The following is a 14,199-nucleotide window of genomic DNA, read 5'->3' on the forward strand; positions in this document are numbered from 1 at the left end:
TGTTTACGCTGGATCTACTTTAAGTCTGTATTCTTCTTCAAATAAGCATAGTCCCTATCAAGTATACAAAGGATAAGTGGTGGTTTCAATGAAATTGTTACGGTAGAGGGAGTTTTTTGTGGAAATGATCATTAAATGAAATTTATCTAATAATGTTACAGTCGGCACTTAAACAAAAAGAGAAAATTAAATTAAGTACCGGTATCGAGTGATCAATAGTAGTTTCGTTATCGAAAGAACAAATCAATTATTATTTTTTTTGAAAAAAAATCAATAAACGATGACGTTTCTGAATATCGATCGGTTCATTATCGAACAAAAGTGGTTTAGAATCGACCAAATAATTCAACTGTAACTTTTGAAATGACATTTTCGGAATGGAGTTTCAAGTAATTATTTTGTGACGTGCAGTGGCAAAGCCACGGGGTGGGGGGGGGGCGTGGGGGGGGGGGGGGGGCGACAGCCCCCCCCCCATGAAACCTTGTCGCCCCCCAGTCGCCCCCCCCCACTGAGATTTTGAGTTTCTAAAAAAAATTATCATTGATCTACATGACGCCCTCCCATGAAATGTTCCAGCCCCCCAGCGCCCCCCCCCCACCCCCCCCCACTGAAAAATTCCTGGCTACGCCACACTAATGATGTGGTAAATTTGCCTTGGACAACATATTTTATTCCCTAGCAAAAAGCAGCTGGACCTTCTTTCCCGGGGTTACACAGGAAGTGCCATGGGAAATGAACACTTGAAAACAAGCATTTTACTACAATTATACTAATTAGGTAAATGTGCAGTACTATAGTGATGGTTGCCAACACACAAGACACACTTTAATGATGTCATCACCCAGAAAGGTCGCCCTCTAGCGGATGTCAAAGAAATTTGAATTTTGACAAAAGTTTTGGATTATGTGTGAACCTTCCACCGAATTGCCCGTGAACATACGTAGGAAAAGAAATTCTTTCTGGGAGTCTCAGAATGACGACGTCACAAGACCGGAAGTTGTTGTACCTAGAATCTGAAAAATGATTAGCTTTAAATTTCCTCCTTTTTTAAATACAAATTCATCATTTTCATTCGTACCCAATGGCGATGACTGTTGCCAAAAAAAAAAAATCAGCTAAATTGTATAAATTAAGCATATACTTTAATAACGTCTGGACGAAATACATTATCATTTGGCACATACCCAAATATGATGCATTTATTCAAAGTTAAACTGCAAAGGATGAATTTCATCATTCTTTTGTTTTTGTTTTTATACATGTATAATTCATAACTGACGTTGACAATTATGTATATGACAGATTCGTGCACGGTCAACTTGTGTTTGTAACAAAAGCCAAACGTCTTGTCTTTCCAGTTATATTTCACAAATCGTTAAAGGGATATGGGGATGAGTAGCATCGTTGGAAAAAGAGTCGTCTTGACTTCTCTGCCGGATTTATTACCCAAAAGAGAACGGAAAAATGACACTTGTTTGAGGCATGAACCCCCCCCCCCCCTCTGATGTGCCATTGTCGTTCATAATGTTAAAATATTTCCGTTCAGGTCATACACCGTCATACGAGGAAATACACGTAATGGTTATAGAAGCCAACTTTTCAAATCTCCGATAGTCGTCAAATACCCGAAACCGCGTTGTGACTGGGCCTCTTATATAGGTCTTATACAATCTTCACGAATGAATATAATACTTTTCCTCAAAAAACATTGGTTAAAGTGGTCAGAAATTGCCTCAGATCGCACCACAGAGCCCCAAACCCCACGCTGTAATTTTTTGGGACACACTTTTTGGGGACCACAATTTTCTTCCCCCCCCCCCCAAAAAAATTGTGTTCTGGATCCGCCCTTGTGAATATATCGGTATTTATTGGCATAACAGGTTAGTGTAACATTATTAAATTGATAATAGTCAGTGTTGCAGTCGAGTCACCAACGTCGAGTCCGAGTCACAAGCCTCGAGTCTGAGTCTCGAGTCACAAGCTTCGAGTCCGAGTCTCGAGTCACAAGCCTCGAGTCCGAGTCTCGAGTGACAAGCTTCGAGTCCGAGTCCGAGTCTCGAGTGACAAGCCTAGAGTCCGAGTCTCGAGTCACAAGCCTCGAGTCCGAGTCAGAGTCCGAACCGCGAGACACTTGTTCTTGGTTGTTCACCAAACTAATACAAACATTTTAAATTATTTTTCAATCATCTATTCTTTCTTTTAAGTATGGTGAATCAAACTGTATATAATTTACCTTGCGTGTCGTGGAGATGTTATTTAGACGCGAAATGTGTTTTCCTTTTAATAACCATCCCTAAAAAAACCTCCTCCATCCCTTCCCTTCGTGTTTTATCATCCAAACATTATTCCTCATTGATCCTTTCCCATCCCTACGTTATTTTTTTCTTTTGATGAAAATGCGTGACTCGAGTCACGAGTCACCAAGCTCGAGTCCGAGTCTTCGCTCGTAACCCCCGCCCTGCAAACAGGACGCTGGGATACTCTGATGAGCTTCGCAGAATCTTGTGAAGGAAGTGGCCTATGACCTATGTATAAAGCATCTGGCTGCAGCTGTTCAAGATCGCAGTTAGACAATGTGCGCAAATGCTATCCGAAAACTTCCCATAGAAATGCACAAGTTCCATACGGATGTGATTTCTGATGTGGACAAAATTTTGAGCGTCGCATAATGCAATCCGACTGTTTGTGAATCGAAACGGAGCCTGAGCAAGTGACGGGAATTGTAGATTTACAATACAGATAAGTTTTACAGAATTTCCTACATTATTACGCTTTTTAACGAAAAAAAGCCATCTCTAAACTGGAATAAAAGAGTATTGAATCAGTCTTATCGGCCGTTTCAAACCTTGCAGAGTCATGACCGTGATGACACCCAGGTCACAGGTCACGCAAAATCCAACCAATCAGAGCGTGAATTCATCAGAGTATCCCAGCGTCCTGTTTGCAGGGCGGGGGGTACGAGCGAAGTCCGAGTCATCATGATCGAGTCCGAGTCCGAGTCATTTTCAAATAGGACTCGAGTCAGTCCGAGTCACGAAAAATGTGACTCGAGTCCGAGTCCTGGACTCAAGTCCTACAACACTGATAATAGTTCAAAGCAAAGTCCCGAAAGTTTTACATAATTAATTGAGTACATCGATACCAATACATGAGAATATAGTGACTATAATGGAACATTGTGATGCATTAGTTCACTCACGCTTTGTACTCTACAGGAATGTGTCAAAAAGAAAGTGACATGGATGAAAGATTTCCTTCACCTTAAAATCAATGAAATTGGACACACAAGCGAAGAATAATCAATCGAGAATACTTTCACTTGAAAAACATGAGTTACTGAAACTTATCCATGCTACGAAAACTTCTGCCTACTCTACTAAGAGAATCCATTTTACAGCTGTACAGCTGTCCGTGGAACAATTTGAAGCTATTGAGTGAGAGCCGGAGAATTCACACAGGCGTTCAGCTCAGATACTATCGTTTCAGATAGTTGTTGTCAACTTGAAGATTGAGACATAATTTTTACTGCCTGATTATTGTGTTTTGAATATGAGGATTTTTTCCCTGAAATAATGATGGTAATTTTTCTTTGTCCGTTTACCTGTGCAAATTTTCGTTCATTCACGAAGGCAGGAAAATTCCCTTGTTTCATTGTATTTGAACGGTAAATGATCATTCATGTTGACAGCTGAATTTTGTAATGTTGTATAAATTAGACATAATGTGTGAACATGGTACCCAAATTACATTAATTTTTCACAGTTTCTGGTCAATAATTGTGTACTTTATCCATGTTAATTTGTATAAATTGGAGCAAGCCACATATTTTTGAGATTTTTATTTGCATTATGGGTCACTTTCTTTTTGACTCACCTTGTACGGATAATACGTATACATGTAGTATCAATGTTTATTAAAACGTCAGGCGATCAAAACCTTGACGAATCAGAGTATAATGGATACGTTTCAACAAATGGAAGTGTGTCTCCTATTACTGAGCCCCAATTCCGCCAAGAATGTTGTCGTCATCTGAAAAGATATCAAACCAGAAGAAAACCCCGGAAATTAGAATAGAAACATGATTTTGTATGAGGTGTATAAAACACAAGACTTATGATAAATTCAGAATTCGGAAATCGGCTACTTTTTACTTCTTGTGACGTAATTTTGAGATTTTATTTGATCTGGTTAGCTGCAGAACTGCACTTCAATAAATTTGTACTTTTTAATTAAACACCGGACATAATTAATTCACAATTTCAGCGCTGGGTGCGTTAACGTACAAAAAAGGAGGATCTTCGGTATATGTAAACTAGCAGATGTCAAATCCCGCATAAATTAAATTGTTAAAAAGTTTTACCGTAACGGCAGACCACTCCAGCATCTTGGGCGTGGCCGCAAGTCGACTCCTCCCAGCACTGGGACGGGCAGTCGCCGAGCGCCTCCTCCGAGCCCTCACAGGCTACGCCTTCCATGTGGACAGGGCCGCTGCCCTGCCCGAAGTAGGCCCCCATCTTGGCCTCTTCAGCCTCGGAGAAGCCCAGTTCGCGGCATACCACGGTAGCGTCGTCGATATCCCACTTGTTGTCGCAGATGGTGCCCCATGTCTCGTTGCGGTAGATCTCCACCCGGCCGCTACAGTTTGAGCCTCCCACCAACCGAATGGTGTCTAAATAAGATTCGAGTAAAACATAATTTGGGGTGGATCTAGCTGTCAAGAAGTGGGAAGGGGGGGGTATATGAAGGGTTCTTTTATGGGGGGGGGGGGGATTGAGTGAAGACACGCCGAAGCACGCCCTACTTGGGGGGGGGGGGGTCCAGGGACAGGCTTTCAGAGAACTGAAGGGGGGCGCGATGTGGTGCAACTCCCGCCCCCATAAATCCGCCACTACAATCCATGCAGCAGTGCATGTAAATTTTATAATTTTTCCAAAAGGTTAAGGGGAGTAATGGTGATGTCGACGGCGATAACTTTATAGATCCTTTTCAAGGAATCCATCTTGGGAGAGTCAGTGAATTTGTTCGGTAGGGGTGTGTACCGTGTGTTTGTTTAGCCATTTGTTAATTTGTTGTTACCGAATTACTCTCCTATTTGTCTGGGTTCAAAGTGTCTATAAATGAGGATGATGATGACAATGATGATGAGAAGAAGAAGAAGAGAAATACAGTATATGAACAACTGAAACTGTTATTTACTTAGCTTGGGCAGGCAGACTACCCCGGCTACGTCGGAGTTGTTGCACTGCTGATAGGCGGTGCAGACAAACGGACAGTCAGCCAGCCGGCTCTCTGTCCCCTCACAGGCGACTTTGTTCATCACGACGGGCAAGTCGCCTGTCCCGTACTCCGATGCTTTATTAGCCTGGACTGCGGCGCCGAGGTCCAGCTGACGACACACGACGTCAGCGTCGTTGATGTCCCAGTCGCTGGCGCAGACGGTTCCCCAGCTCGCACCTTCGCCGTGGTGGTAGATTTCCACACGGCCGCTTCTTTCGTCGTCGCCGTCAACCAATTTAATCGAGCCATCGTCTGGAACTGTTAAACAAAAGAAAATGATGAAGTCAACTCCGGGGTCTTCAAATTAGCTGAGAAATAGGTCCAATCATAAAATGTGATTAGATTTTACATGACTCAAACTTTTTGTGCTCCAGTCCAGACCACACGTGGATCTTACAATGTGGGTGTGGACCCGCCTGCTTGTTAATTATTATAACGGGTGGGGGGGGGGGGGTAATTAATAAACAACTTTGATTGATAATACATTTTTAGCGGTAACAATGGACTTGCTACACAGCATCGAAAATTCAAACATCTTTAAAACTTGAATGTTTAGGACAAATTCTCTCGTGGTGTGATTTTAGAGCAGCATTGACATGGTACCTTGCAGAGTAACTGTCATGATTTTCGCAATAATTCGCCTTCAGAAATTTAGGTCACACATTTCTATCGTAAAACAAATGGCACGTGTACTTAGGGTACATAATTCTGGAAGATCTTATTAGGTATAACAAACCACCGCTTCAACGGCGGATCTGAGGGAAGGTTAAGGGGGGGGGGGGGGGGCTAACCACCCCATTCAACTGACGATTGATAATTATTCGTCCACATAATGAAAACAAATCCCAAATGTCCCTGTATACATGTAAAAGGTTTCTGCATAAAGTCATCACTCGATATTGCAAAACTTGATTCATTACTCGAAGACTACACGTTGTATGACATGACTGCAAAGCCTCATCCACGGCCTACCCTTCCAATCTCTTGGATCCCAACCACCCTATCCCCTATAGAACTGCCACTTGCCATAGAATCCAAATGTCAATTTCTAGAAAGAGGGATTACACCGTACCCCCCTTTTTTTTTTTATAAAAAGGACAATACTGTGGTTGAATTACTCATTAATACACAATTTCTTAATCACCTTCTGGACGAAAAAAAAAAAGCTTTTGCAAATTAAATGTGTATTAGGCTATTATAACATACATACCTTGACACCCGAGCACCTCAAATCTCAGATTGTAGCAGGAACCATACCACAGAGATGGTAAGATGCGAATAAACCTCGCTATGGGTACCATCGGGAAGGTGACATTCTTCGCTGCACCATTGCTCAAGCTGAACTGTATAGTATAAGATAATTTAGTTCATGTTTATTAACATAGTAAAGAAATTACGCCTTTTTTTCTAATGTCACTTCCTATTTTCCTTCACAATGTTAAAATAGCATACATTTTTTAATGAAATGCACATCATCGTAAAAATGATGATCAGTAGCCTACTGAGAAGGTTGCCAGCAGACTAACTGAGCTTTCCGTGTAAATATAACGGTACGATATTATTATCAGAGTTGCAATTTGACCTATCGCCATTTTCGAGTTAGCCACGCCCCTTATAGACAACCTTTGGAATTTTGTACGTTAAGTTCTGTTTGTCTCCAGCCTCGACTCCATGGGCGCGTGCGCGTTCCTTGAAATCGCGCAAGGCATGCTGGGAAACAACATGGCGCAGCAAGATCGTACCCATGGGGACCGAGGTTGGTTTGTCTGGGATTTTGCGCGTTCCACGTCCATTTTAATAATGTAATTGAACAATAATAGTTCACAAGCTGCGTTGACGAGATTCTACCGCGATATAGACAAGTTCACCTTTAAACTAAATTTTACACGCGCATTGTGCCTATCGCGGCAGCGTAAACGCAGCTTGTGCAATATTATACAAATAACGAATGTTTGTGAGTGCGATGGTAAGAATAATTTCATGAGGTGACAGATTGAATGTTCTATTCCACGAGGCGAAGCCGAGTGGAATAGAACATTCAATCTGTCACCGAATGAAATTATTCTTTCCATCGCACGAACGTAAAACATTCGTTATTTGTTTAATACAACACCTGAATAAATTCTCGTCATTTGATTGGTAAATTATAAACTACAATTTATTTTGATTTAAAAAATGTTGAACTACCCCTTCACGAAAATGTTTGAACCCAACGCTGTAGCGCTGGCTCTTTGGAACAATACGCACTACGCTGAACGCGCACACCAGCATGCATTTTGCACGCAAATACCGCGTCATGTAACAAGCGCAAAGTGAAACGGTATAACGCATGGGTATAACGCATGGTCGCACCGTGCTTTATACCGAATAATAATATGTCACGTGATCTACAATTCACCAATCAGATGACGGGGATTTATTCAGGTGTTGTATAATGTCCAATGACATGATTCACAAAGAAGTGCGGAATGCGCAAAATCTGAGACAAAGTTAGCGTACAAAATTCCATAGGGTTGTCTTAGGGACGTGGTTAACTCGCAAACGGCGATAAGTCAATTCACAAGAGCAAGCATCGAAGACAAAAACACAAACAGTGCATTGGTATTGCATGGGAGTACAAACATCTTCATGTCTCAAATATTGTGAGTGGTTTTTTTTGCTGTTTGAAGGGTGTAACAAGCCCTCCAGATTATTGTTTGGCAGCCGACCCCACCCTTTATAGCGACCCCTACAGTTCACTGACCGTGATAGCTTGCCCACCGTCGTTAGACAAGCTTTGCCAGTCGTTGGAGTCCGCTGTCAGGCTGTGTTGCACTGAAAATGCCCGAACATAATAACTAGTAGCGTAGTATCTGCCTTGCATGGTGAGCCCGGTAACCGCCGTTGGTTTACCTAGGTCGACCTGGATCCAATGGCCCACATATGTGTAACGCGGTCTCCACCCGTAATTTCCTGATGAATATAATGCAGAAGTGTTAAACAAACTGTTAGTCGGTTTCCTTTACGATATTTTTTGTCTTTGGAAAAAAAAATGACGTCAATTAATCAAGTTCCCACAAGAAACAAATTCCAGTTGTTAGCAGGAAAATTGGGTGGGGAGTGGAAGGGGGTGTCCTGTGATATAATGAGTAAACATATCAAGTTTTATAACACCTCACCCACAGATTCTGTGTCTTGATTGGCCGAGAGCGAGTCACATGTTACTTTCTAATTTTGCTATCTTTCTGTGGACGGCCAAAAGTACTATGCGCATAGCAAACAAAGTACTATACCATTAGCAACCAAAGTACTATTTCCACGGCGCGGTATTTGTGTGCAAATGCATGCTGGTGTGCGCGTTGCGCGTTGTGCGTAGCGCGTATTATTCCAAAGAGAGCGCGCCGCAGACTTGGGTTCAAACATTTCGTGAAGAGTTAGTTTTTTAAGAGAGAAATACATGTTCCACCAATTTTTGTATTGAAATTGAAGTTTATTTCAACTGTGTTCAGATTTAAATAATGTAAAATATTAAAATCGAGCAGAATCTGTGGGTGAAGTGTTATAAAACAAATATTGAATGCTTTATCTCGTGGTGAAGTAAAACTAGCCTCCCTCGGTGATCCATGGACCATTCTATTTTCCCTCGGCTTCGCCTCGGGAAAATAGAATGGTCCATGGATCACCTCAGGAGGCTAGTTTTACTACACCACTCGAAGCATTCAATATTTGTATAATATGATCATTAGGGTTTTATGCAGTTTTCCTTTGAAGCAACAAAGTGGCTCAAATTTGTGTAGGTAGGGTGCACCCAATTAAATTATAGTTATATGGGTGTTCAACTACAACTGGGTTACTTGTTGTTTAACCTCAGAGGCTGCTACTATAGGTCTACGTTTGACGAGACATATATCTGCACATTCATTCTGGGGTTAGTATAATAGTTGCAAACGTTAACATTGTCTATTGCTCGTACATGTTTTAATTATAGCCGATTTCAACCCATCTTTGTCAAAAGTATCAGTAGCCGAGCCCCAACATGTCACATGACCAAACTGAGGCCTAAGGTCATCATGGGGTCACTGTGGTCAAAACCCTGATTTTTTTCACAAAACACCACTCCTTCCAGAAATTTCACGGCACAGTCACGTGACTCGTGCATGAACATGAGTTAGTTGGCTCGTAGCTTCCGAGATATTTCTTATTTAGCTTGTTTAAGCCTTCACCACCTTTAATATTTTTTTCTGCGAAACGATAACATTAGGCAGAATTGTTTCAAAGGTCATTTTGTTTCCGGGTATTTTACCTATGTTCCTACGAGTATGCTACTGCTGAGAAAAAGACCTACCTATGTTCAGGCGAGCATTTCGTGGGTAGTAACTAGAATAGGTCGACGACGCCGTGATGCTGCTGTCCGGGATGGCCCTGTTCTGCATCCCCAAGGGCCCACTGATGCAGGGTGCTCATAGAATTGAACGAAGACATCCACGTCATTGTATATAATAATATCACGTACAATATGCTTCGAACATTATATCAATTTTTTTTCGGAATTAAACTCGTATAATGCGCCTCACATAATTATAGTTAATGCCGATGTTTCATATGTCCAACTTCTGTGTCTTATAGACGCACTGTTTTATTTTCGAGTTTCATCTGGAGAGGTAAATTTTCTTTTTTAAGTGCTGTGTTTCTAGCAAGGCAAAAAACCTATTCTTTAATTGAAACACTGCACACAAAAAATCCGTCAAACGGCGCAGAGCGTAGTTGATGAGTCCACAAATTTTGATTTATGCAGCTCGACAACATAATGGCCAAGTTAGAGCAGCGACTACTTGTCAACCATTGGTCGATTTTGCCTGATAACCTATACCCAAAATGTAATGTTGGTAACAGGAAAAACCGACCAGTGATGGTTCACAAATAGTCGTTGCTCGAACTTGGCCAATAATGCCCGCCGCTCTTGCATGGGTAAACTGGTCTCCACCTCGGCACCTCCCTATCAGGATCGATAATGTAGGGATCGGGAACCAGTCTACTCGCACGACAGATATCAAAAGCGATTAAAAATAAGAGTTCTTTTTCAGAGGGTTGCAACCGCCCGAAATACAAATATAGGGTTTTTTTCCAAATAAAATATTGTAGTTGAAACTTTATCTATTCTATGGAAAAAAAAACACTTTGAATTTTTTGAAGTTCTTGAAGCATTTGACGGTACATTCCAACATCGTTATAGATTATAACATTAAAACGTATGTGATGAAATCGAAGCCAATTTTAACCACTCAGTCTTTTTCAAATGCTATTAATGTGGCATGCACAGCAAAATGGCCAATCACAAATAAAAGAACTTTTGAATTTATTGCATTTTTTTCTGCTATCATTAGGCCCAATGCCATTCGCCAACGAAGTTATTTCGTTTCCGTTTATCCAGAATTGATGCCGTCGATTCGGAACTAAGCAAAGAGGCATGAGGACTTTCAACATGAATGATTCCCCCGTCATATTTAACCTGAAATGTTGAATACACAAATAAAAAGTGTTGTCCTATGTTATTGTGCATTAAATTGAAGTTTTAAGCTTTCTGTGTAAGGCCCGCTATGAGTTTGAACTCACCAGATGTTCCTAAGTGTTCATTGTCTCCACTAACGGGATGGGACGAGCACAGTCCTATTATGAAATGTTTAAGTGGAGAAAAGAAAACACAAAAAAAAATACTTTATGTATAGACATGGGAACACGTGCTTCATTATTGTCATGGAAAAAATTATTCGTTATTCTATCTACGAGACAATTTAAGTTAAATTTCCTCAATTTTCCAACTCCAAAGTTGCTGGTCCATTGACGTTTATTTACTTAAATTGGAAAAAAAAATCAGCCAAATTTGTCGGCCTATTTTAAGTTTTGACAAACGCTGCGCAAGAAGTTGAGCAATAATTTTGCATTGGGTTAATGTTTTTGCTTATACATTGTATGCACGTTATTAGGGACAAAACAAATCAGCGTATGAAGAGCCCAAGAGGCGCAGTTAATGGACGGGTAGGCCTCTAAGTATAAGGGGCTTTTATGGTATAGTAGAATGCTTTTATGGTATGTACATCACCGAGTCTTTTAAAATGCGATACATGGAATTTTTACGTACCAATGAAATAGACACCAACAAAATCACCAGTTTGAGGCTCGATGCCATCTTTGCAAATAGACGGGCGGATTTTCTCAACGCGCAAGTTATGGATAAAACGTCAACCGAACTTCTGACAAAGGACAGGAGCCAATTCGGCTTTTATATCATTGGCCTTATGTGTCAGTCATACCCTTGATCTATTTTCGTGTTATGAAACCATTTTGTCAAACAACTCTAGTATACTTTATACAAAACTTTATTCCATATCCTTGTTGACAATGATAAATTGAGGAAATTTAAATTGAAAAAAAAGAAGAATACGAAATCCCGCAGTTAAACAAAGAAATATAGTGTATATATAGTGTGTCAGTCATGATAAATATAATGACGACGAATAGAATGGTAGACACAAATAATAAGCAAGAAGAAGAAGAAACAACTATAAAACATCTAAAACTTAAAATGTATAACGAGCTTTTTCGATCTCACTGAGACGCAACATCGTACCACCATTACAGGTACAACAGCGAACAAAACGATCATTTCCAAAGCGACCACGGCTTATTTTAATAGAGGGGCAGGAGCCAGTTCAGCTTTTTATTATAGGCATAATAGTGTCAGTCAAACCCTTGAAAACCAGCGTGATCTATTTCAGAGTCATGAAACTAATTTTGGTACACAGTCTGTGTTGACAATGATAAATTGAGGACGTTTCGATTGAAGTGACTTTGTGAAATCGCGCAGCTTAACAAGGAAATACAGTAAGTGTTTTTTTTTTATTTCCTGCTTTATGTGTCAGTCATGACAAAAACAAAGAGGACGAATGAAAGTAGTTAATACAAATAATAAAAAACACAAAGAAAGACTGTACAGAAGATACAATTGTATAACTCAAAGCACTTTTGGCACAAAGACGTAATATCGTACCGCCATCACGATAATATCCACGGCGGTTATGGGTTATTAGATAAGATCCTTGTATTTGCGTCCAATGTAAAACAGAATAGGTCCGCGCCGAGATGGTTGCGGCAAAGATTGTTTTTTGGTTTGCATTTGGCGTGCTGTTTGAAAAGCAACAATGCCCACTAGTATGGGGTAGATCTCCTCCAAATGCCCCCGCTTGGATGAGCATCCTTTTGGCAAGCTCATTTACCACGTTACTACATAGTGGTATAAGATAACAGGCAGAACCCCCTCCTCCCGCCCGTGAATGTCCTTTTCCCAAACCACATCCACATACATCGTTGTTTAGCGCCCCCTACGAGACTTTTATGATACGTACGCAGGTACATACATTGTAATTATTTTTCCCTCACGTTTTGGCGAGCAGTGCGATAGGTCAGTTGACAGGGTCGTGATTTTGCACCGCTAAGTTGCGGGTTCGAATCACCGTTTTGTACCCGAAATGTTTTTTTTCTTTTCTAACATGAGGCTTCGGAGGATTTTTTGTTTTAAAGAGAAATAAAGTTTGAATTTCATTACGTTCGAATTCATATTTTTTCTAATTTATATTTTTTTCTCATGTTTTTAGAAAAGTAATAGCGTACACCCATATGCGGATGTCGTTTGGGTGAAAACAAAATCGCCCCCGCCCACAACCACCACCGCCATTCGAATTCGACCATCGTCGGGACATCGACAGAGTTTGCCTTTTTTATTTATTGAGGAAGCTTGCTTTACTTTGATTTCCATGCAGGCCCTTTGAAGGTGTTTGGTTGAGAAATTCGAGAAAATAGTTATCAGTTCTAGCAAATTTATTAAATACACTCTTTAGTTACCGTTTTGCGCGGGACTGTCGGCCTTTAAGCATTGAAATCTGTTGCACTTTCAAATTACGCAATTGACCATAGCTTCAACTTAGAAGTTTCGATATTCGTGACAATGACATACTTTTTGATGCTTGACAATTTCGATTTTCCATTCCATAAAAACATAGCACATGTCCAGTTCAGTAACGGCGGAGTTCAGCTGCAGTCTGTATACAGTACCTTACCAAACAACCAGCCCACTGATTTAAGGAATCATCTCAAACACGTAAAACAAGTCCATTATAAACGGGATAACAAAGAGCTATAACAAGAAGCTCCATGGTGATAATAAGTATCAGCTCGCTCAAAAAAAAAACCCGCTTTTGTCGTGGCATAAAGAGGCGTAATGACTCGCGCGACTCTTTGAGTTTATTTAGAAATTTCGTTTGTTTTGGATAAAAAAAATGAACCACAGGTACAATACACACACACACATTGCACACAGACTAGACCATGCACTGTACATCGCACGTTGATCGCCATCTTTATTTTCGTGTTGCGTTTTGTGTCGTTGTCATTGGACATTTTTTACCCCGAAATTTCCCTAAAAAATTCAAAACCCTGCCCTTCATTATGACATACCTGTATGTTCTTAATGTCGCAGACTAATAAAGTGGATTTTGTTCCCTTATAGGAACCGGGCCCGTAGATACACAATCAGCGGTTTATTTTGTTGTGATTGCCCGACGCTCGAAGCGTGATGAAGAAAAATGAACCTGACGGATGATAATACAATGCATACTGTTTTATCTGACTTGTGTTGTCAAATTTTGTTGACTTTTGAAGTGTTGTGAGGTTATAAGATAAGCTAGCGCATAAGGATTAGTAATTTTACATTTCAAGTGCAGGCAGACAATAGAAATGAAGGCTACGGCCCTCTTTTTCTATTGTTCATATATCTATTAACCTGGTATTCAGCCCATTTGCACGGCCCCAGTTGGTGCGCCGATGTACCGGGCAAAGGGTTAAAGCCAGGCGCTGATCCAGAGGGGGGGGGGGGGGGGGGGGGGGGGG

General features: G+C 40.8%; 1 protein-coding gene across 1 annotated transcript; it reads right to left on the reverse strand.

Annotated features, from left to right (window-relative positions):
• Positions 1-3,113: 3,113 nt before the first annotated feature.
• On the reverse strand, positions 3,114-11,879 carry LOC119722226 (deleted in malignant brain tumors 1 protein-like). The gene is made up of 8 exons (XM_038192272.1): positions 11,867-11,879; positions 10,870-10,923; positions 9,602-9,715; positions 8,021-8,229; positions 6,488-6,620; positions 5,197-5,535; positions 4,361-4,669; positions 3,114-4,029 (listed from the first exon to the last, which is right to left on the reverse strand). Exons 1-8 carry the CDS (start codon positions 11,877-11,879, stop codon positions 3,992-3,994), a joined length of 1,209 nt encoding a protein of 402 aa, XP_038048200.1. The 3' UTR covers positions 3,114-3,991.
• Between the last annotated feature and the right edge of the window lie 2,320 nt (positions 11,880-14,199).

Source organism: Patiria miniata, unplaced genomic scaffold (assembly GCF_015706575.1).
Source record: "Patiria miniata isolate m_02_andy unplaced genomic scaffold, ASM1570657v1 HiC_scaffold_14, whole genome shotgun sequence".
NCBI lineage: Eukaryota > Metazoa > Echinodermata > Asteroidea > Valvatida > Asterinidae > Patiria > Patiria miniata.

Bases quoted from the DNA above. Each gene is read 5' to 3' on its own strand.
- LOC119722226 (XM_038192272.1), bottom strand. The intron at 9,716-10,869 runs GTGAGTTCAAAC...CAATTCTATGAG, and splicing joins TGAACACTTAGGAACATCTG to CACCCTGCATCAGTGGGCCC. The intron at 8,230-9,601 runs GTAGGTCTTTTT...TATATTCATCAG, and splicing joins AAATGCTCGCCTGAACATAG to GAAATTACGGGTGGAGACCG.